This window comes from Tamandua tetradactyla, chromosome 4 (assembly GCF_023851605.1).
Source record: "Tamandua tetradactyla isolate mTamTet1 chromosome 4, mTamTet1.pri, whole genome shotgun sequence".
NCBI classification, from domain to species: Eukaryota; Metazoa; Chordata; class Mammalia; order Pilosa; family Myrmecophagidae; genus Tamandua; species Tamandua tetradactyla.
In genome coordinates this window covers 34,658,769-34,683,625 of record NC_135330.1, presented here as the reverse complement: position 1 = coordinate 34,683,625, position 24,857 = coordinate 34,658,769, and the positions used below count along the sequence as shown (strand labels likewise).

Genomic DNA, 24,857 nt, shown 5'->3' with positions numbered 1-24,857 from the left:
TAACACCTTCAAATACAGAAATTCTAAGATTATGTTGGCATAAATGGGTAGGATATCTCTATAACAGGGACTTTCGAAGAACTGAATGCATCATAGAAAAGGAGAGCTGTGCTTTAGGATGCAAGGAATAAGAAGGGGACTTTAGAAGTCATTATTTCAGGACCCAAATATCCAGCCACATTACTGTCCAAAGTCTGACTACTATTAAAATTAGTTTTGACAAATAGTAATATAATTGTTTCGAAATCAGAAAGGCTACTACAGTTGCCCCCCTCAGTTCTTAACTAGTCTATTCCCAATAATTGACAAATCACAATACTAAAAAACATACTTACTTTCTACTGAAATATATATATAACTATGATCACAGAAAGCCCAATGTACACTTATATGCATCATTAAATCATGAACCTCACCTATGATTTTCTCTGAACTAAATAAACATTTTCTACAATTCCAAGTTTACGGCAATCAATAAACAACTAAAAAATATTTTAAAGATTAAATTACTGATACTCTAGTTGAAGCTTGCAGATAATTTAGAAAATGATTAATATAGACAATAACCCTCCATTATCCTAATAATGAGCAATGAAAATATCTACTTAAGTATATATACCCTATACAAAAATTATGAAATAATTTAACATACAAATATTACAAACTTATTTTTCTCACCTTTGCCATATAACTGATATGATTTTGTAAAAATATTAATGACACTATGTGGACTTCCTTTTGCCAATTCTTCCCATGGTCCTTTGCTTTGTGTATCACCTATGTGCCCAAAAAGTGGCAAGAATTTTTCAGCCTCCTTTTGAAACTCTTTAATGGGTTCATAAGTATTTCTTTCTCCACCACAAAATTCCTTTTCTTTTAAGACTCCTGCCACCTTCAATAGGGGCTGCCCATTCCGGCCCCCCTCTTCTTCAGACAGACTTCCCTCACTAAGAAGAGGACCTTCACTGATTGAATCTGTGCTAGAACCAAGAGATATTTTGGCTTTGTCTTGAGAACTGGCTTGCATATCAGAGCTAGAAGAGTCAGTGCGCCTCTTACACAATTGTGCCAGCAGCCCTTCTGGTTTGGGACCCGGAGATCTCATTCTGAAGCTTGATATGGCACTATGAGGTCTGATCATCTCAGGAAGCTTTTTAAATTCACTAAGATTGCCTACACCAGGAAGATCATCATCAAAAGTTGCATGAGATACACAGGTTCCCAGCATCTTTTGAATTCGGGCAGAGAAAACATCTTCAGTATCCTCTTTCACAGGTGGACTTATAGCCTTAGTCCAAGGTCCATCTTCTTGGGATGCATGCTGTACATTATACTCAGTGTTCCATAATGACCCATAATTAATGTTGGCCCCAGCTAACTTCTTGGCTTCACTTTCAATCCTGCTGGACAAAGAAGCAGCCGTTGCTTTCAAGGCTTCAATACGATCCAGTTTACTCTTATATTGGCTGGCACTAGGTTTTAACAAGGCATCTGGATGAGCAGCTGGTGAGGTCAAGTAGGGTTGAGGTGTAAAAATTAATGGCCCTGAAGCCATATTATGATTCTTTCTGGTTGGTAAAAGAGATTCAAAATCCTTATGTAAAATTCCTACATGCTCCAGACTCAAGAGATGAGAAAGTAAATTTCCAGCTGTCCCAACAAGGGGCTGAGAGTCATGGACTCGTGGACTCAATCTGTCAGGCTGCACCCACGTAGGTTCCCTCACCTGTTTTCTGGAAATGAAAAGTTACAATATATCAGTTAATACAGCAACTTACAAGTAGGCCAGAATGTTTTTGAGCTTTTTTTTCCCTTATTATAAGAATAATGCATACTTACTGCAAAAAAAAAAGTCAGAAGATAAATATTCATAAATTGAGGAATCAGAATTGCTATTAATACTGCATTTAGAATTATATCCTTCCAAATATTTTCCTATGTGTATTTGGTGTTTTTTTTCCCACAAAAAGTGAACATACCATGTTGCCAATTGCTTCTTTTAAACAGAAGGCATTAAAACTTTTTAAAAATCTGCAGATAAGATTCTTTAAACACTTCCTGTATCCTTTCCTTTAAGAATAATGTCACGTCAAAAAAGAAATGCTTAAGATTGCTATATATTAGTGAAGACATGATATAGATTACTGTAATCACTAAATATCTACTAAATGACAAACATTTATGTTTTACATGTGTACTAAAGAAATAAGATTGTTACAACCTAGTTCTAAAAAAAATTAATGAACATCATACAATTAAATGCTCAACTATGAGTACCAACTATGAATATACAATATAGGATAGGGTGTCCACAAGATCTAGAAACACAATAAATATATCCTACATGACAGTATGTATATTCATATATGTTTCCAGACTCTGAACACCCTGTGTATTTTGGGATATTACAGAGAAATTAAAGGCTGAGGTCAACTGTTAAGAATAATAACATGAGGGTTTATCCTTGGTCTTGCCCATTATTTTTGGATAACGATATGCTTATCAAATCTGCAGATAACAAAAGCTGGGAGGCATGGCTCACCCAACAGATAACCAAATTATATGGAAGGGCTGTAACCTTAGACCACAAAGTATGAATAAAGGTGAAGTCCTAAAACTGGGTTCAAAAAATCATGTAGAGGTATGTAGCCCGGGTGATAAGGAAATTAAAAACCACATCATTTAAGGTTTGTCACCATCTTCTATATTGAAGGGTTGCTAAGAAGGATGGAATAAGGAAGATTAAATGAATTCTATGCCAACACAATATGGACTATTACAAATGCAAGGTGTGGAAAGATTAGGGCTTAAACTAAATTGATAGTATTGGCAATAGAAAGGAAGTTATAAATACAAAAGATATTGATAAGTACAAATCCAAGAGCTTAAATTCAAGTATTTAGAATGCCAATCCTGTGTCAGGTACCATGAGATGGTAGAGGGATAGAGGAAGACAAAGATGAAAAGACTCAATTCATTTAAGACTAAATTCTTACTCTTTAAGATCTCAAGATCTAGCAGAAGTGACAAACTAATAACTAAAATAGAATGTCATAAGTACTAAAACAAAAATATATAAAGTTAGTTAAATGGTGTAGAATAGGAGCAATTAACTCTGCTGACCAAAGAAAGTGACTTTTGAGCTATCAAGTCTTCAGGGTCAGATAGTAAACTGGAATTATCTAGGCAGCTAAAGAAGAATGATGGTTTATGAAGGGGAAAAAAAAGAAAGACAGAAATGCCAGGCTTTTAGGCATAAAGTAACTTAGTTAAAATTATTAATAGGAATGGAAAGCTAAGGAATGGGTAGAGAGAAAGTGGTAGCAAAAGGTTGAACAAATTTGTCATTAAAAGAAAAAAGGCAATCTGGTGCAAGATAGTAAACAGACCTGTTGTGCTGGATGTGTTTTTTTTTTTAATTGAGTACTTTGTTTAGAGTTAGAAAGAAACTCAGAGAAAGGTAAAAATTGAACACATGAAGCCAGCAGAATATAAATGATCAAAGTGATGGAAGTGAAGTGAACTGCAGAGTACTCACCCCACCCAAAGGTATTAAAATTCAAATAATAAAAAAAAATGTATGCTTCAAGTTTGAAATATTTCACAAACTTAACCAAATCATATGAAACACTTCACTTATTGGGAGGTGAAGTGTTTAAAAGCACAGGCTTTTGGAGTCAGTTTGCCTAGGTTCAAGCCTGTCTCCATCACCACTATTTTGACCTTTGAGAGTTACTTAAATTCTAAGCCTCAATGACCTTTTCTGTAAAACAAGAACAACAGTGCCTAACTCAAGGAAGTATAAGGATTCAATAAAATTATATATGCAAAGCACTTAAATCAGTGCCTGGAATCTAGACAAGCAGTCAATAAATATAAGCTATTTTTATCAATATTATCATTCTCTCTAAGAGTATGAGAAGGCTATATGTATTAACCCAAAATTGGAGTGATTTGATTTCTTCTTGTGCTTTCTTAAAGAAGAGTTTCAAGATCTTTCCCAAAATGGTTATTGTAAAGTATAATTTATAAATACCTCAACATTTAGAATTTATATAATTACAATTTACAAACATCTCAAAGCAATATATTATAACAAAAAAAAATTTTTTTAAGAAAATTTAAGGCAAAATATCACACAATCCCCAATCCAAAATCAAATTAAAATCTCGCCTTCATCCTTATTCACATGCATACCCAAATACAGTTCTTGAGAAATAAGATGGATAAGTTGATATGATTAAGTCATACAGGAAATTTTAAATAGTAACAGATACATAAACGCCTTTTGAAAATTATTTGTCATTAATACTTTAAATATTAATTTCACTGCCATTCATTCATCCAATAAACTGTTGTTGTGTTAAAGTTCAGAAAAGGCAAGAGTCAGTCCTTCCAAATGCAGGTGATTTCCAGGAGGAACTGAATTTATACTTGATGTTGAAGGACAGTCAGAATTTGATCAAGTAGTGTAGGTAGGTTAGGCAGATAGTAAGTACAGCTGCACAAGATGCTGAAATATCCATAAGAAAATATTAATCAATTTCCAAGTAAACCTCTTTCTGCCCTCTTGTTCACATGAATCAGTCATCAAAATTTATCATGTATCTTAAGACTTAATACTACATTTCATGCAAAGAACTCAGTCTTTCATTCTCCACTTTGTACCTTGCAAGAGGCTGTGGAGGTTCTGACAGAGATATATCACTACTGGAAGATGCACTTGGGGGGCGTTCCTGCACTTTGTTTTCTTTGTCAGATTCTCCAGATGGCTGATACCCTGGTCTGGCCTAGGAGAAAAGGACATCAAATTTATCTGACTTCCAATACAAAGACTTATTTGAAGAACATAGAAAATAAATATTGTCACTTCAGCTTTACAAAGATCATAAAATGTAGGCATTTACCCCTCGAGAAAAACAAATTCAAATTCAGCTTGTTGTAAAAACAACCATTAAACTTAACAGCAAAACTGAAATCCAACAAAAGCATCTAATACTGACAGGATATTACTGAGGAATTAACAACCTTTCTAAGCCTCAGTTTCTTCACCTGATAAATGGAGATAATAGTGGTACCTAATCTTCACAAGGTTTTTTGGCTTTACTTAATCCTAAGTAAAGCCATTAAAACAGTACATGGCACTTGGTAAACATCCAATTTTTAAAAAATTCTTTAAAATTTTGCAAAACATAAAATTACTACACTGAACTGGGATATATTCTGATATCAGCAAAGATCACAAAACTAAATTCTTCATTTTAAAACAATCTAACTTTATTTGCTCAGTACTAGAGGGAAAACTAGATTGGTATTTAACGCATAGAAATGACAAGATTAACAGACATCAGTAACAATCACTCTAGGATACACTAATTCAGCTCTTATTTTCCATTATATTTAGCATATTACTCTTCAGATACAATAAATTTCATAGAAGGCCATCATTATTACAAATATTGTCTGATCATATGCCTGAATATTACAACTGGTAGGTAATTTTTAAATAGTATAACAAGCTTTTCCTAATCTGGATTTTGTATTTCTGTTTCAATTATTACCTGTGTTTCCTGAAGAACATGCTGATGGGATGGCTCTTCAAGCAAGGTCTTCTCTAATAGTAATTTGGAGTAAGTTTCTTGTAGTCGCCTAGTTGCTGATGGCTCAGAAGAAGGCACATTTTTTACTTTAATAAAGGCTTCCTTCTGTTTTCGGTAGAGCTCCTGTAAGCGTTTATTCTTCTGTTCAGTGGCCTCCTTTTGAGCCTTCTTCTCTTCATTTTGCTTCTTCTTCCTCTCCTCCTGCTGTCTAACAATGTACTGTCGTACCTCATCTGTGTCATAGTGACGCTTTTTGGAAATAACAGGTGGATCTTCACTAGCTGTTATTTTGTCAGGTTTTCTTTTCACTGGGCTATGACTCCTCGGAGCTTGAACTGGTACTAATGCTTTCTGATTTTGTAGTTCTTCAGTTTCTTGCATTGCAGTTTGAGTTACAGAATCCAGCTGGAGGTCATCAAGAATTCCACGAATTTCAACAGGTAAAAAGTCCTTATTTAAGGCAGTATCTTCTTCTGTTTTATTATCTGGAAGAGTTGGAGTTGATTTCTTTATATTATTTTCAGACCGAGTTCTACTTCTTGAACGTTCTGAGTTTAGTGGAAGACGTCTATGTGAAATATCCAACTTGGGATCAGATTCTGCTCTTCCAATGTGTCCCCCTGCAAAGCATGAATTGTTAGCGATATACGAAAAATCTATGTTCACTCTTAAAATTTATTGCACTAACAAGAAAATCAGGGAATTTCACTTAATCTTAAATTCAAATTCAAATATCCTGACTAAAAGTCTTCTAAAGAGCATTACAGAAAGAAAGAAAAACCTTTTTTTTTAGCAGTAAGAGACAAATGCCAACCCTTCTAGAAAACTGTACTTATTTTTCTTCAAAAAATGCATATTTCTGAAACAAGGACAGATCTTATGGTTGCTGTACATATTTAATGTTACTAATTCTCTCTTTCCCCACTAACCCCCACAAAAAACTGTTAATAAATCAACTATCTTTTAGTAGAAAGTATCCTGATGAAAATCAAGGAAACGTGGGGAAAACCTTAAGGATCTTAAAAATAATGATTTTAAGAAGCTTTGCAAAGATGAGGCTGTATATACCAAATCTAAATCATAATAAAGGCACCCAAATATTAATTTTTCAAAAAATTCTACAACACTGTCCCATTTCACAAATACATGAAATGGCATTATAGTTAGATGAGATTATCAGAGAATTTCTTAAAGTTTGATTTACATTTCCTGTTGGTACAGAAAACACAAAACCTGGCCTCTCTCATAATTATGTTAACATTTTAATAATATCTGTAAGATAAAGCTTCAAACATTAAATATTCAAATATTTTCAAAGGCTATTTTGAGCATTTTATCCTATTTCTAGATAGGGTCTCCTTTTTTTCTTTCAGATTGCTAACACGTTTATTTATATATTTGTTTTTTAAACATTTTTTATCTTGAAATATAACATATATACAAAAAAGCAATAAATTTCAAAGTACATTGTAACAAGTAGTTATAGAACAGATTTTAAAATTCGGTATGTGTACCAGTTCAAAAGGATTATGTGCCCTAAAAAGTCCATGTTTTAATCCTGATCCAACTTGTGGAAGTAGCCGTTTCTCAGATAGGGTTATTCTAAACAAAAATAGTTAATAAAATTAAATATCTTAACTTCAATAAGAGGAATCTGAAGTAAAAACAAATGTTCCCTTTTACTAAAATGCCTCCTCCATGTGGGCACGGTTTTTAACCTATTTTGTTTACTCTGAATCTCTAGAGACTAGAGTAGTGCCTGCTGCATAGTGGGAACTCATAAATACTTGTTGAATAAAACACGAAATATTAAGTCTCCAGCTCTTCCTCTTTCTCCGCCGGCGGTGCTCCCGCCGCCATCTAGCCCTCCTCTTCCCCCTTCTCCGCCAGCGCTCCCACCGCCATCTAGCCCTCCATTGCTGGATATCTACTCAAAGGATTTAAGGGCAAAGACACAAACGGACATTTGTACACCAATGTTTATAGCAGCATTATTTACAATTGCAAAGAGATGGAAACAGCCAAAATGTCCATCAACAGAAGAGTGGCTAAACAAACTGTGGTATATACATACGATGGAATATTATGCACCTTTAAGACAGAATAAAGTTATGAAGCATGTAATAACATGGATGGACCTACAGAACATTATGCTGAGTGAGTCTAGCCAAAAACTAAAGGACAAATACTGTATGGTCCCACTGATGTGAACCGACATTCGAGAATAAACTTGGAATATGTCATTGGTAACAGAGTCCAGCAGGAGTTAGAAACAGGGTAAGATAATGGGTAATTGGAGCTGAAGGGATACAGACTGTGCAATAGGACTAGATACAAAAACTCAAAAATGGACAGCACAATAATACCTAATTGTAAAGTAATCATGTTAAAACACTGAATGAAGTTGCATCTGAGCTATAGGTTTTTTTTTCCTTTTTTTTTTTTTAACTATTATTATTACTTTTATTTTTTTCTCTATATTAACATTCTATATCTTTTTCTGTTGTGTTGCTAGTTCTTCTAAACCGATTCAAATGTACTAAGAAACGATGATCATGCATCTATGTGATGATGTTAAGAATTACTGATTGCATATGTAGAATGGTATGATTTCTAAATGTTGGGTTAATTTCTTTTTTTCCGTTAATTAATAAAAAAAAAAAATTAAGTCTCCACAACTCTCTAATGAATGACAGAAAAAATATATACATCATCATCTAAATGTTTGTTGATGTGGCTTAATTTTAGACTGAAACTACACATGTGTTTATTTATAAGTTAGATGAAAATAAAAAGGAGTAAATACAAAGTATATACTGCCTTCTATACAGCAAATTATAATTGTGTCTGTATTTCTTATTGAATCTATTCCAGAAATTCATATTAACTGAAGCAAGCTTTGCTGCTAAAAGGGAAAGCTGGCCTGTAGGTATTTATAAACTTTCTTTTTCCAAAGTTAATGCTCTTGAAAATTAACTGTTCAGTTCAAATAGCTAAAAGATATTTTAAAAAGAAAAACAATGGACTTGAAGGTCAGATTCCACGGTTCTGGATACTCAATTGAATTTTGCCACCCACTGACTACTCAGGAAAAATTGCTATTCTCTTAGAGTCTGTGTCTTTATCTGTCAAATTAAAAAAAGCAAACCTTGTGAATGCCTGCCCATGTCTGTTTGTATATGTTGTGATGAGAAAGATCAGAATTGATTCTCTCTTATGGTCCTAAAAGTGTAAATACAATTTGACTAAAGTAATGCTTTGACATTCACAACAATTACAGTTAAATATTATTAATAGAACATAAACATTATTCCTAATAAAGATGACCATAACACCTATATGCTGATATTATCCACAGGCAAGCCCAATAAAACATCTCTTCCTTTTTTTTTTTTAACTACATTCACAAGTATAAAGCAAAGACCTAAAGCATTTTCAAAAGAGTATTTTCACCGTCTCTAAGTACTTATACAAGTAATTTAAAAAATTTTAACTGGTTTTCCCCAAAATTTTAATTGTAGTCACTCACCAGATTTAGTAGGTCTTTCTCTTCCACTTCTGTCACTTGATGCTGTCCTTCGCTCTTTTTGCTCCATTCTTGGTGCAGGTCCCAGAATTTTCTTTACTAATTTTTGTCCATCTCTCCAAGAAGATGTACTTATCAGATGACTACTACCTAAAATATACATTGCATTGAATTTAAAACTTAAGTTTTAGCTCCAAGAAGTATATTTATTCAAACACAGGCTTTGCAAGTAATTTTATCCTTTATCTTCTGCCAGGGTCTAAAGGTTCAGTTCTAATTTCATATTAGCCCTAAGCCCCCAATATCAATTAACAGTTTGTTTAAATATTGATTTACCCTCATATCATAAGTATAAAATACTTTGAAGGTTAAGTACCAAGTATTAATAATTTCCAAACCTCATAACTAGAGCACCCACTCTTAACAATTTTGGCACAGAACAAAAAATACATCTTAACTTAATGCTTTGTTTACTAATACTAGCACAGTACCTAGCACATCAAAGGCGCAAAAATAAATGCATGCTGTGAACTTAACGGAAGCATAGGAAAAAAAATCTAAAGAAACATATGACAATCAAGTGATTACCTTGGAAGAGGATGGTATTATAGGGACCTTCATGTTACATTTTATATCTATATACCAAAAAATACAAACTACATTTTTATGCCTAAAACAATTACTTTAAAAACTAAATATCATTTACATCTTAAATGTTATTATAACCATTGCTCTCCTTATAAAAATTCATAAAAATGAGTGTGTTCTAATAAATAAAGGTTGTTTACGACAAGAAAACATTTTCATTTACTAGTTCGAGATTTTAAGAAAATTAAAATTAAATCACCTTCTAAAAATAGATGGCAACTTAAAAAACAATGACATGGGGCGAGCCACAGTGGCTCAGCAGGCAGAGTTTTCGCCCGTCATGCCAGAGATCCAGGTTCGATTTCTGGGGTGCCTGCCCATGTTAAAAAGAAAAATGACATGAAAGACTGTTTACAAAACAGAAACTGTAAAAAATAAATATGAAATATGTAAAAAATGTTTAAGTACAAAGTAATCTAAAAAATAAAATGAGGGCGGGCCGCGGTGGCTCAGCGGGCAAAGTGCTTGCCTGCTATGCCGGAGGACCTCGGTTCGATTCCCGGCCCCAGCCCATGTAACAAAAACGGAGAAACAGAATACAATAAAACAAGAAAATGTTTAAAAATGTTTCCCTTTCTTCCTTCCTTCCTTCCTTCTATCCTTCCTTCCTTCTCTCTGTCTTTCCTTTAAAAAAAAAAAAAAAATAAAAAATAAAATGAACATGAAAATAGTAAAGCAGCACTTGAAATCTAAGGTAGAATTTTTTTTTACATTAATAGCCAGTTGCTGGTGAAATTATAGTAAAATCACTCTATTGATACAATGCTTGCTGAAATACAAATGGATTTAATTTCTTAAAAAAAGAAACAAAACACCTCAAAAGTATTCATTCCTGTTGATCAAATAATACAATTAATAGAAATTTATCCAATTAAATTATTCCAAAAGAATCAATGGCTGAGAGAGATCAAATAGAGTTGAGGGGCTACACTGGAGATCACTCTTATGCATGCTTTAGTTAGACATTGCTACCTAACATAACTGCTAAACCCCAACCCAAACCATTCCAGCCAACCCTAAAGAACATCTAGGGCATTATATAATATTCCACAAAGGTCCCATGCACTAGGGTTTCCTTCCAAAACCTACAACCTCCAGATGGGTCCCTGGACCAGATAAGTCCTGAAACCTACAGGGGCCAGCCCTTTCAGAATATCAGCTAGTTCTATCCCCCATCCCATAGTATCAACAGCCCCTTCTAGCATGAAAAAGTTAGAACAGGCACAGTCCAAATACCCCTGAAGAGTGGGAGAAAGATCAAGGATGAGGGTAGAATTATACAGAGAAGAGTTATAACAAGTGAGTATGAGTGCTGAAACATTATACTGATATTTCTTTTAGCCTCCAGTACCTTAGAGCAGTTAGAAACAAAAAACTAAAATTGTGGAATTGTAACCCATACCAAACTCTGAAATTTGTTCTACAATTAACTGTTGCAATGTACTTTGAAATTTATTGCTTTTATGTATGTATGTTATTTAAACAGAAGGAGAAGTAACAGAGAAGATAGGATTTAATAAGCAAGTATGATTGCTGAATCATTATATCAATATTTCTGTTGGTCTCCAGGGTCTTGGAGCAGCTAGAAGAAAAAATGAAAAATCGTGGAACTGTAACCCATAACAAACTTTAAAATCTGTTCTATGCACAATTAATCAAACGGTATTTAAGATACTGTTTAATATTTAAATTGAAGTAACTCTGATACCTGTATTTACAGATTTTTTTCCTCCCTTGCTTCAATTTTAAATTGATTTATGAAACATATTGTACAAGCAGGCTTACAATGATTACTTAGATTTTTTTTTTTATATGCTTATGGATAATTAACCAAGATATCCATTTTAGGTGGCTAAAATTTCCATATGTCAGTTGTAAAAATATTTGTATCTTCATATTTTCCTGAAATAAGTAAAATATTTAGTAACATAGATCATTACTACAGCAATGCAGAAATTTTAAGAACTTTCTACTTGGTTTTTTGAGAACATTCACAGTTTTGACAGATGATCAAATGGTACCTAAGTTAGTTTTTAATATTCAGAATTTAAGAACTTTGCTATCTGAATACAAAGAAATTTTCCTCATTGCTTTAATTTTAAATTGGTTTATGAAACTTACTGCGCAAACACAGGCTTTACAATGATTATATGGATACTTTATTTAAATATGCCTATGGTTAAGCTAAAATATCCACTGTTGGCGGTTCTAAGTACATTGTTTATTTACTTCAATAAAAAATATGTAAAAAAAAAAAAACTGTTCCTTAACTTCTTGTTAAAATGTACTTGGAGGGCGCACAGGTAGTTTAGTGGTTAGAATGCCCGCCTTCCATGTGGGAGACCCAGGTTTGATTCCCGGACCATTCACCCCCCAAAAAAAGTACTTCGAAATTTATTGCTTTTTGTATATATGTTATATTTCACAATAAAAACAATTTTAGAAAAATTTCAAAAGAAAGAAAATGTTCACTATCATTTTTTATAAAACCAGAAGTAGCCTAAATAATGAATGGTAAATAAACTATATATCTATTACATGGAGCATTAATGTGCCCATTTCAAATTATAATTTCCATAAAAAACAACAGAAATTTTCTTATGAAAAGATGCTAAGTGAAAATGATAAAATTTTATATGGATAATGATTATAATCACAACTATTATGATTTCAAAACTACTGTAAAGCATTACAAAAATAACTAACACATTATTAAGTCAGGGAGTGGTTTATCTGTTTCCTTCTATTTTTTTCAAAGCTGTCTGTAATAATATCTACAATAAAAAACATTTTACTTAGAGTTCCTTAAAAAAGGGGCTTTAATTTAAAAGTTTAAATGAAAGTAAAGTGTTAATGCAAACATCTACAGAAAAGAAAGGTGTTCTGGTTACTTTAAAGAAATGTATTCTGTTACTTTAAAGAAATGTGTTCTGGTTCCTTTAGAAGAGAGGCATTTTTTCTACTTTATTATTAATATTAAACAGTCTACCTAAAATGTTAAGAGTTTTAAGATATTGCTCAATCTATTTAAAGAAACTTTATGTTCTCAAGCAAAATGAGAGAAAAGGCTTCTTTTCAATTCCAGCTTAATTTTCTCAATCAGAAACAAGCGACCATGAATAAACTGGGTAGTTATTTATAAATGTTGACTTCTGAATATCCTGGGTGGTTATTTCTAAATTCTAGCTTCCTAAAATAGTTTCATGTAGTCATTGGTAGAAAAAGAAGACTTTCACTATAGAAAAACTGTTAATACGGCTTTAGCACACCTGGTTACTCTCTGTCTAGTGCATAAGGGAATTAACCCAGCACAAAACTGGATAAATACAAGATCAATATTAGTATAACATAAACTGCAGATCAGTTTATGTTCATAAGCTAGAGTGGTTCACAGGCTTCACTTCAAACTCTGCCTCTGACAACAGTAATAATACTGCATTAAAAACAATACTTTGGATTGTAAAAACCTTGTATTTGATGCTGCTTTTATCTACCTTATCAACAGACAAGTAAAATATATGGAATAAAAATAAATAATAGGGGGAACAAATGTAAAAATAAATTTAGATTGAAATGCTAGTGATCAATGAAAGGGAGGCGTAAGGGGTATGGCATGTATGAGTTTTTTTCTGTTTTCTTTTTATTTCTTTTTCTGAATAGATGCAAATGTTCCAAGAAATGATCATGATGATGAATATGCAACTATGTGATGACACTGTGAATTACTGATTATATATGTAGAACAGAATGATCAAAAGTTAAGAATGTTTGTGTTTCTTTGCTGTTATATTTTAAAAAAAAAGTTAAAAAAAAAAACACTTTGGAGCAGGCAATGGTGGCTCACTGGCAGAATTCTTGCCTGCCATGCCAGAGACCTGGGTTCAATTCCTGAAGCCTGCCCATCAAAAACAAACAAACAAACAAAAAACAATACTTTGTCTTATTTTTTTAATGCAAGAATTAGCTTAGTTCATATTCAGATAATTTATGTTTCTATAAAATTTTATTTATTTATATATAGCTAGTACTCACTTCATTATGACACCTAGAGTTAACAAAGAGCATCACAAAATACATTATTTGTCATTCTACTGATTAGTCCAGTCCATAATGAGAAAAACCGGCCTGGGTAAAGGATGATATAATCCATATTTTAAAATTTCAACTTCTGTGTGAGACCAAAGGGAGAGAGGTGTATTTGGTGCCAAATTTATATTTTGGGTAGCATATTACTTAATTTAACTTGTATGGTCAGTTTAGTTGAACACCTAAGTACAGGGAATCTCAAATAGGGTGTTGAGATCTTGTTTGTCTTTCCAAGTTAGTGTGATGCCCCGACAGATCCCAGAGTAATGAGTACAATGAATAAAAAATATTTGCACTCTAAGCCCAACTCTGCAAGTGAAATCATCAACCTCTCTCCTACATGGGACATGACAACCTGGGATGAAAGTCTCCCCTGGTAGCATGGGAGATAACTCCCAGGATTAAGTCTGGCCCTAGCACCGTGGGATCAATAATACCATCCTGACCAAAAGAGGGAAAAGAAGTGTAACAGATAAGGTATCAGTGGCTGAGAGAGTTCACATAAAGTCGAGAAGCTACTCTGAAAGTCACTCTTATGTAAGCTACAGTGAGACACTGCTATCATAACTTGTCAAACCCCAACCAAAACCATTCTAGCCAATCCTAAAGAATATCTACAGTGATATATAAGATTCTGTAAAGGTTCCATGCATTAGAGTAACTTTCCAGAAGCTTACAACCTCCAGATAGTTTCCAGGACTACATAAGTCCTGAAATGCAGAGGGGCCAGCCTCTCCAGAACATCAACTAGTTCCACTCCTCTATCCCATATTATTGACAGCCCCTTCTAAAATGAAAAAGTTAGAATGGGCATAGCTCAAACACTCTTAAAGAGTAAAAGAAAGATCAAAGGTGATGGTGGAGTTATAAAGAGAAGGTAGGGTTTAAAAAAATGAGCATGATTGCTGAATCATTATATTGATATTTCTTCTAGTCTCTTAGAGCAGCTAGAAGTAAAAACTTAAAATTGTGGAATTGTAACCCATACCAAACTCGGAAATCTGCTCTACAGTTAAACACTGTGATGTGCTTTGAAACTTACTGCTTTTTTGTATATGCTATTTTTCACAAAAAAGAAAAAATGTCAACTGTGATGATTTATATATTCCTTCTAGCTCCTCCAGTGTTCTGGAGGAACTAGAAGGAAAAATCTGAGATGATGGAATGGTAGAGCCTATGATAAACTCTGGGAACTGTTCTGCAACTAATTGTTGAAGAGTGCTTTGAACATTATTGCTTTTTTCTTTCTTTGCTTTGTATATATGTTATCTTTTACAGTAAAAAAAAAAAAAAAAAGTACTTGCAAAGTCCCTTTGGGACTGGGGAGAAAGGAGGAAATATTCAACTTCCCCATTTGGAGAATTTCTGATATTCTCGCAAGCAGTGAGGACAATCAAATCAATAGGCTGAGCCTTCAGTTTTGGGGTTTGCCTCTATAAAATTTATTCCTGCAAAGGAGAAGCTAAACCTACTTATAATTATGCCTAAGAGTCATCCCGAGAGAACCTCTTTTGTGGCTCCAGTGTGGTCTTTCTCTCTAAGCCAACTCAACAGGTGAACTTACTGCCCTATCCCCCATGTGTGGCATGACTCTCAAGGATGTAACTCTTCCTGGCAATATGGGACAGAACTCCCAGGAAGAGCTGGGACTTGGCATCATGGAATTGAGAAAGCCTTCTTGACCAAAAGGGGGAAGAAAGAAATGAGACAAAATACAGTTTCAGTAGCTGAAAGATTACAGAGTCGAGAGGTTATTCTGGAAATCATTCTTACACATTATATAGATAACCCTTTTTAGTTTATGGTGTATTGGAGTGGCTGGAGGAAAGTACCCGAAACTTCTGAACTGTGTTCCAGTAGCCTTGATTCTTGAAGATGACTGTATAATGATACAGCTTTTACAATGTGACTGTGTGATTGTGAAACCTTGTGTCCGATGCTCCTTTTATCCAGGGTATGGACAGAAGAGAAGAAAATACAGATAAAAATAAATAAATAATGGGGGGGGGTAAGAAGTAAATTAAATTGGGTAGATGGAAATACCAGTGGTCAATGAGAGGAAGGGGTAAGGAGTATGGGATGTATAAGTCTTTTCTTTTTTCTCTTCATTTCTTTTTCTGGAATGATGCAAATGTTCTAAAAATTATCATGGTGATGAATACACAACTATGTGATGATATTGCAAGTAACTGATTGTACACCATGTAATGACTGTATGTGTGTGAAGATTTCTCAATAAAAACATATTAAAAAAAAATCAGTGCCTAGTCAATGTATCCCAGATCTGCTGCCTCAATTGTTCTTACTTTGTGTTCCCATAAGATCCTATACATTTCTTATCCTAGCGCTCATCACATTTTATTATAACTCAACTGTTTTTCTGACAAGATTATAAGCTCTATGAGGACAGGATTTATGTCCATCTTGCATACCACTGTATCACCTAAGTTTAGTATAACACAGTACCTTATACTTAACAAGTGATCAAAAACAGTCATATAATGAATAAATGTATAAACAGATTCAGAATGTCTACAAACTGAAAGTGGTAAGTTCCCAACTTTCTCTACTCTCTCATTCCAACTTATTCACTAAATATGAGTATCATATACTAAACAGCCATTTTCAATAGAACCAGAAATACTAACTAGTGTTATTTAAGGGATCACAGATAACATTTGAGTGCTAATCATGTGCCAAAAGCATTATTCTGAATTCTTTTAGGGTATTAACTCTTGTTCTCACAATAACCCTGTGAGGAAAGTACTACTGCTTTTCCCATTTTACATATGGGGAAACTGAAGTACGTTAAGATTAAGTAACTTACTAAAGGAACACAGACATGGCAGAGCTAGTTATAAATCCAGGCAAACTGGATCCAGCCTGCAATGCTATAAAATATAACATATATACAATGCTATGGAACTGGGGAATTCTCTTCTTCTCGATCTTCTCAATGGGAATTCTCTTTTCCCATTCAGAGTCCAGCCTGACCGCTGCTTGTTTGGATTGCCACAGCTCTACTGCACAACATTTACTCTCATTTGAGAATACGTGAAGGGGCTGAGTGACAGTCATAAGCAAAAGTTCACTACATAAAAATCATTACTCTCAATCTGGTTAATTTCTATTAATAATATTATTAGAAGAAAAACTTTGGGTGTTGATGGATATGTTATCATGATGAACATAATAGTAAACATAAGATTTCCCAATATATACATATATGAAAAGATATAAAATTGTACTATATATGCAGTTTATTCTATGGCAATATACCTCAATAAAATGCACACACACACATACACACACACACACATGATAAGGAGAACAATACATAAAATGTACTGAATTTTTATCTGTGCCAAATGAGAACAGTTGGTAACAGATATTTATAATTTATATCTGTGTAGATGCCATTTCAGAACTAAGAGGGACATGAGAGAAAAAACTAACCTGTTTTGCATTCTGGACTTGATAACTGCATTACCTTTTGGACTTTTCGCACTGGCTTGACAGCTTTCTTCTCTTTACTTTTTTCAGCAGGTTTTTCTTTTATAGACGTATCATCTGAAAAGAAAAACCATTTACAGAAAAACACAATAATAGCTCCCATCCACCAATACATCCTTGCACAAGTTTGAAAAACCAATATAAAGTCTATACTTCAAGAAGGGAGAAAGACATCTTCAATAAGCCTATTTTGATGACTCATGACTCATTACAAGCTTCCAGTGCCAACAGTCCTTCCATGGAGAAGCCTAAAGATTACCACTACTCCACTTCTAGGTTCCACTTGCTATGTTACTTTTTACAAGAACCTTTGAAAAATTTACCCTATTTTCATAAACGGGAAGAAGGTACAACAGTTATGCTTTCCACGCCATGGTCACAGGATGACAGAATCTCAAGTGAATAATTTCACAGATTCCTATTTCACTTAAACAGTCTTACATAACTGAGCTATGAATGTTCTACAATAAGACTATATAAAATCCTCAAAATAGTATCTCTAAATTATGTCCTATTATGGTTATGCCAGTGAAGTATGTCAAGTTATTTTACATATTAAATTACTACTTGCTAATTTTTTAAAATTCCAACCTGGAGAAATGTACTGACTATACATAAAAATTTAATCTCAATTTACAGGATTGGAATAAATGTACTTTAAAATAGATATAGTGGCTTAATGGCAGAATTCTCGCTTGCCATGCCCGAGACCCGGGTTCAATTCCCAGTGCCTACCCATGCAAAAAAAAAAAAACCATATAGAGCTCTACATTTGGGAAAAGTGGAAATAAATACAAATAAAAGAGACAGGAACACACTTAATGTCCAAGACATAGCAAGGAGGCCAGTGCGATTAACAAAGAGAAAAGAAGTACGAACTAGAGTGAGAGAGATCACAGGGGCTAGATACCGTAGGGATTTGTAGGCCATAGTTAAGAATTTCAGCTTTAACTCAGGAATCAAGTAGGAAGATTTTGGAAGGCTTTGTGAAAGGAGTGATATGATCAGAATTAAATTTTAGCAAGTTTATTCCAGTTGCCGTGATGAAATAGTGATGAGAAAGAAACAAGTGCAGAAACAAGGAGACCAATTAGGAGGCTACTGCAGTAATGCGGGCAAGAGACTGATGGTGGCTTGGGAGAGGGTGGTAGTGAAGGAAGTGATGAAAGTGATCATATTTTAGACCTAACAATACTAGATACAGGGTATGAGATGAGGTGGGGGTCAAAGAGGACACAAGATTTTGAGTCTGGACAATTAAAAGAGTAGGATTAACTGAGATAAAGAAACTACAAGAGAAGCATGAGCTCCATTTTGTATATAAGATTCATAAATCTATTACACTTCTAAGGTGAGAAGTTGAGTTAAGAAGAATCTGAGTTCAGGAGAGGTCTAGACTAGAGACACACATTTGGGAATCATGAGCATCAGAGAGAATGTAAAGGCCTGACATTAGATGAGCTTGCTTAGTATACATGTAGAATTAAAAAAAGGAAAAGAGATGCAAGTACTGAGACCAGAGCACAGCAATGTTTAGAGATCAGGGAGGTGATCAGGACAAAGATAAAGGAAAAGTAGAGGCTACACTTAGGAAGAAAATCAGAGCTTATAGTATTATAGATGTCAAATGAAAAATCTGTTAAGAGATCAAATGCAATGACAACTGAGAATTGATGTGGGAATCACTGATGATGTTGTAACAGCAGTCCACAGAGAAGTAGGGGCAAAAACCTAGTAAAAAGGATTCAAGAGAGAAAGGAAGAAGAAAAATTAGAGACAATGAATATAAGGCACCTTAATGCAGTTTTCCTGTAAATAGAAGGTAAGAAACAAGACAATAGCTAGAAGGAGAGCAGGGTAAAAAAAAAAACAACACTATTTTCTTAGGATGATGGAGATAAGCATGTTATCAACAGTATGTTGATGGAAATGATCTGGTAGAGAGGGAAAAAGTGACAATAAAAGCAATAAGTGCTGAATATCCTCAAACACACAAGAGCAAATGCAATCTAAAACACAAGTGAAGGGATTGGGCTTAGCTAGAAACATAGGAAGTTCATTCACCACAATGAGAGAAGGCAGAGTATAACGGACAGGCCTCTTGAAGAGTCCTTTCACGTATACCATTCTATTAGTCTATGATGATACTATAAGACATTATAATTATTATTCCTACTTTGCAGATAAGAAAATTAGGCAAGACAGGTTATGTTACATAGCTAGTATATACAACGGATAAGTAATTTGAATCTTGGCAGGGTGGTTCCAAAGTCTTTGCTCTTAACTATTACATTCTACTTCCTCTCCATATAAGAAAAAAAGTCTGACTACAGTCATCCAGTAATGATAGTAAGGGAACTGGACTCGACACTTAATGTCACAAAATGTATTCGAATCTCTAAGGGGGCTTACTCAAAAGATCTCAGGCTTTGGAATCAGACAGTTAGCTCTGAATCTTGGCTTCAATACTTAACTACTACCAGCAACCTTTGGCTAATCATTTTTTAGCCACCATTTCCTAAACCTTAAAAATTTTAGAAGATTAAATACTAAGTATCCTGCCAAAAATCATACTCAGTCCTCAATATGTAATAAATCCTTAATATTATGACCTTATTTCCCTCTCCCTATGTTCCAGGGGTTCCTTCTATTTCCAGTTCTCTAATATTATTTCCTTCCTATAATGCTCATTTTTCTTTCTGCTTCTTGGCCTTATGTAAATATCTTATTTTCCATCAGACAATTATTGACCATTTCAAAGATCTCAAGGTATACTAGAAGTGAACTTTAACTAGATCCTCCTCTGTCTCCTTCAGTTTACACTGACCTGAGTCTAAAAATCCTTCAGTTTAAAAATAACCTGCTTCTGTCTCACCAGCCACTTAGGCTAATTTTAACTCTGGAGCAGAGCCTAAGGTAGCTAAGAGAACTTTATGACTGAAACTACCACCCTACTTTGCTATACCATGTTTGGTGATAATTTTTTTATGTTTGAACATTATAAATTAGATGGTATGCATGATAAAATACTTAAAGTATAAAAATAGCTCTACTCTTACCTGCAAAGTGAAGTGCTAAGTCTCGATACAGTTCTCTACTCATGTTTTGAAATTCAGCCTCCTGCCAAACTTTCCCATCAGGTGTTCGAATCTTGGTCTCTGAAGGGTTGAAGCCTAATGTATACCAACAATGCAGAACATTCTTATCAAAGTTACTTTATAAGTTTTGTTTGCTTGCTTATTATAGTCTGTTCTAAAACTGGAATATAATTCACACAAAGAATTTCACGCTTTTAAAGTGGTTTTCAGTATATTCACAAGGTCATGCAAAGTCACCATATCTACTTCTACAACATTTCATCACCCCAGAAAGAAACCTGTACCCATTAACAGTCACTTCTCACACCGACACCAAGCCTCTGGCAAGCACTAATATACTTCCGTATCTATGGATTGGCCTACTTTAAAGATTTCAGACAAATGGAATCATTAAATACGTGGCCTTTGTGACTGGCTTCTTCTGCTTAGTAGTATAACATTCTCAAGTTCACCCATGCGGTAGCAGTAAACTTATTCTTCTTATTACTGAATAATATTCTATTGCATGCATATACTACATTTTGCTTCTCCATTCGTTAGCTGATGGACATTTGAATTGTTTCCACTTGAAGCTATCATGAATATTGCTATGGAAATTTGTGTTCTAGCTGGTGTGAGAACATGTTTTTTAATTCCCTTGGGTCCAATAATGCACCAAGTAAGAAAACAGCTGAGTCATTTGATAACTGAATGTTTAGCTTTTTGAGGAACTGCCAAACTGTTTTCCAAAGAGGGTGCATTATTTTACATTTTCACCAGCAGTGCATGGGGTTTCACTTTCTCCACATTCTTAACAACACTTGTTAGTGTTTGTCTTCTTGTGGTTTTAATGTACATTTCCCTACTTACTAATGACACAGACTACTTTTATTATCTTTAAAAAGCGAAATGAATAATTAGCTACCACATAATGTACTGACAAATAGTGCTTGGAAAAAGTATGATTCCTCAAGATAAAGTGATATACGTTCATTCTAAAAGATTAGAAATAGAGAAGTGATAAATTAAATCAGAAAAGAATGCCAATATACTATTTACAATTGCCCAAAGATGGAAGCAATCTAAGTGCCCATCAACAGAGGAGTGGATAAACAAAATGTGGTATATATACAATAGAATATTATATTAGCAGTAAAGTGAAATGAGGTCCCAAAGCATATGACAATGTGGATAAATCCTGAGGACATAATGCTGAGTGAAGTAAGACACAAAAGGACAAATATTGCATGGTTTCACTATTATGACTCTGGCAAAGGTAATCTCAGAGGCATATGTAGAATATAATGGACCAAGAGGTACACAGAAGCTAGAGATGGGGGAAACGCTACCTAATGAGGTTGAACTTAAATGCAAGGGAAAGGAAAGGAGTGATGGTAACTAATTAGTAGGGTTATAAGTAACACTGCCATATTGAAGGTGAATATGATTGAAAGGGGATGTATAGTGCCATGTAGCCCACTGATTAAATCTACAATTATAAATAAGTTCTTGTATGAACTATTTCAAAGGTTTGATATTGCACACAAAGAGTCAATAGTAGAGGGGTATGTTGGTTTGAAAGGATTTACATACCCTAGAAAAGCCATGTTTTAATCCTAATCAATCTTGTGGGAGCAACTGTTTCTTTTAATCCCTATTCAATAATGTAGGTTGGAAACTTGATTAGGTTATCTCCAGAGATGTAACTCGCCCAACTGTGGGTATTAATCTTTAATTAGACGGAGATGTGACTCCACCCATTCCTGTTGGGTCTTGATTAGTTTACTGGAATCCTTTAAAAGAGGAAGAACCATTTTGGAAAAGCCTTGAGATTCCAAGAGAGAAGAGATACGACAGGATGATGAGAACCACAAAGCAGAGAACCCATGCCACCAGAGACCTTTGGAGATGAAGACGGAAAATATCTCTGGTGGAGCTTCATGAAACAAGAAGCCTAGAGAGAGAGCTGGCAGACGTCGCCATGTTTGCCATGTGCCTTTCCAGTTGAGAGAAAAACCCTGAACTTCATTGGCCTTTCTTGAGTGAAGGTAACCTCTTGTTGGTGCCTTAATTTGGACATTTTTATAGACTTGCTTTAATTGGGATATTTTCATGGTCTTAGAACTGTAAACTTGCAACTTATTAAATTCCCCCTTTAAAAGCTGTTCTGTTTCTGGTATACCACATCCCAGTAGCTAATGAACTAGATCAAGGGGTATGGGGGAAAACTAAAAATGCATGCTATGGCCAATAGTTAAAAAGAAGACATCAACAGTTCCACAGCAATACCAGGGGCAACTAATTTGGGGGAGTAGGGACAAGTGATGAGGTATTTTTTATTAGATATTTTGTGACACTGTGTTTATAGGTTCTTTGCTGGTAAGGACCAAGGAAAATCGTCTAAAATTTAGAGTGCTACTGATTGTACAACCAAGCAAGGCTACCGAAGACATTGTGTGTTTCAGACATTATCCATGATGCCCAGTAGATGGAGGGAGATGACCAAGAAGCAGATGGCCAATGGTGATTCATTTATATGATGGAATATGGTATGGTTACAAAAAGGAAGGATGTAGAGAGGCATGCAACAAACTGAATAAGTCTTGGGAACAATGTGCTATGCAAAATAGGCCAGAGACGAAAGAATAAACATGCTAAGGTCTCTTTCAGAAAAGAAAGAGAGGTCTTACAATCTCTTTTTGTAAGACTGTAAGACCTTATAGCAGCCACCCTTAGTCTGATGTTGTAAGTGTATTTCTAAATTCTGGAACACTGAACTATATACATGTATCAGCTGGTATTTCCCTGGAACTTAAAGTAACTCTGTGACACCTAAGACCCAGAAATTAAGTGCTGCAGCCTTGAAAGTTAGCATAGCCATATACAATAACAGTTAAAGGAACTGAAAAAGAGATCAGGCTTCAATTAGAGATAAAAAGAAAACCAATTTGGCTGAGATTAAGGTAAACAGAATACAGAATAAAAGATGATACACTTTAGACCTTCACCTACGTACAGAATGAGACCAAACACAGAGAGGTGTATTATGCCTAAAACTTAAATTTTCTGAAACACGCAAACTAAATCAACCTCTCTGGAGAGCTCATTTAAACAACCCTATTCCTGGAGTCCAGAACAGAACGAGGACTTGTAATTCTGTATAGCTAAATGTAAATCCAGGATACATCTCAGACTATGGTGGGCTGATTATTAAAAAATACTGGTAGAAGGGGTACATGGGTGGTTCAGCGGTAGAATGTTCACCTCCCATGAGGGAGACCCAGGTTCGAGTCCCTGACCATGCACCCCTCCACTCCCCCCTCAAAAAAATATATTAGAGAGTCCCTTGAGTGTCCAAAGGGAAAAAGTATATACATATACTATTAAACTTTCCATCTGGGAAACCCTGGGTACCCTCTCAACCACCTGGGATTCCCAAGAAAACAGGCCAAACCCTTGATTTTGAGGCTTGCCTTTATAAAACATATTGAATGGAGAAGCTAAAACTACCTACAAATAGGTCTAAGAGTTGCTTCCAGGAAACCCGTTTTGTTGCTCAGATACGGCAAGTAAAATCATTAACTTCCCACCTACACAGGACTTAACATTCAGGGTTGAGAGTCTCCCTAACAATGAGGGCTGTAACTCCGAGGAATGAGTCTGGTCCTGGCACCATGGGATTGACAACGCCTTCCTGACAAAACGGGGAAAAGAACTGTAATAAAATAAGGCATCATCAATGGCTAAGAGAGATCAAATAGAATCAAGAGGCTACACTTATGAAGCTTCAGTAAGAAAGTGCTAATTGCCGTGGTTTGCCAAACCCCAATCAACATCACTCCTGTTAACTGTTAACAGGAACTGAGACTCAAAAGTTTCGTGCACTAAGTTTGCTTTCCTGGAAGCTATAATTTCCAGAGGGTTCCTAAGCCAGACAAATCCTGAAACATAGAGGAACCGGCCAATCCAAGATTATTAACCAATTACATCGCCTTATCCTTTAGTGTCGACATTCCTTCTCATTATGAAAAAGTCAGAACGGGCATTGCTTAAAGTTCCTTAGATTGGGAGAAGGATCACAGGAGTTATAACAGAAAAAACAGGATTTAACAAACAAGTATACTGCCCAAGCACTATACTGATATTTCTTCTAGCCTCCAGTGTTTTGGAGCACCTAGAGGAAAAATCTGAAATAGTGGAATGGTAACCCATAACAAACTCTGAAATCTGTTCTGTAACTACCTATTGAAGTACATTTTGAAAATCAATGCTTTTTCTTTCTTTTCTTTGTAAATATGTTATAATTCACAATAAAATATGTTTGAAAAACAAAATAAAACAAAAACAATGCCAATAATCTATTATGGATTTCAGAGAAACAAATTATTCTTCTCAACATTAAAGAGT

At 34.6% G+C, this 24,857-nt stretch overlaps 1 protein-coding gene across 2 annotated transcripts in view; it reads right to left on the bottom strand.

Moving 5' to 3' along the window:
- Positions 1–24,857, bottom strand: part of CEP350 (centrosomal protein 350) — a 266,687-nt gene that overhangs the window by 155,567 nt on the left and 86,263 nt on the right. The window contains exons 7-12 of one of the 2 annotated variants that reach the window (XM_077157158.1): positions 20,433–20,546; positions 17,317–17,430; positions 9,130–9,276; positions 5,562–6,220; positions 4,669–4,790; positions 679–1,733 (exon numbers count right to left, since the gene is read on the bottom strand). In XM_077157158.1, coding sequence (XP_077013273.1) covers positions 679–1,733; positions 4,669–4,790; positions 5,562–6,220; positions 9,130–9,276; positions 17,317–17,430; positions 20,433–20,546 — 2,211 coding nt within the window. The remainder of the gene's footprint in view (positions 1–678; positions 1,734–4,668; positions 4,791–5,561; positions 6,221–9,129; positions 9,277–17,316; positions 17,431–20,432; positions 20,547–24,857) is intronic. The other variant, XM_077157159.1, reaches the window with a different exon arrangement.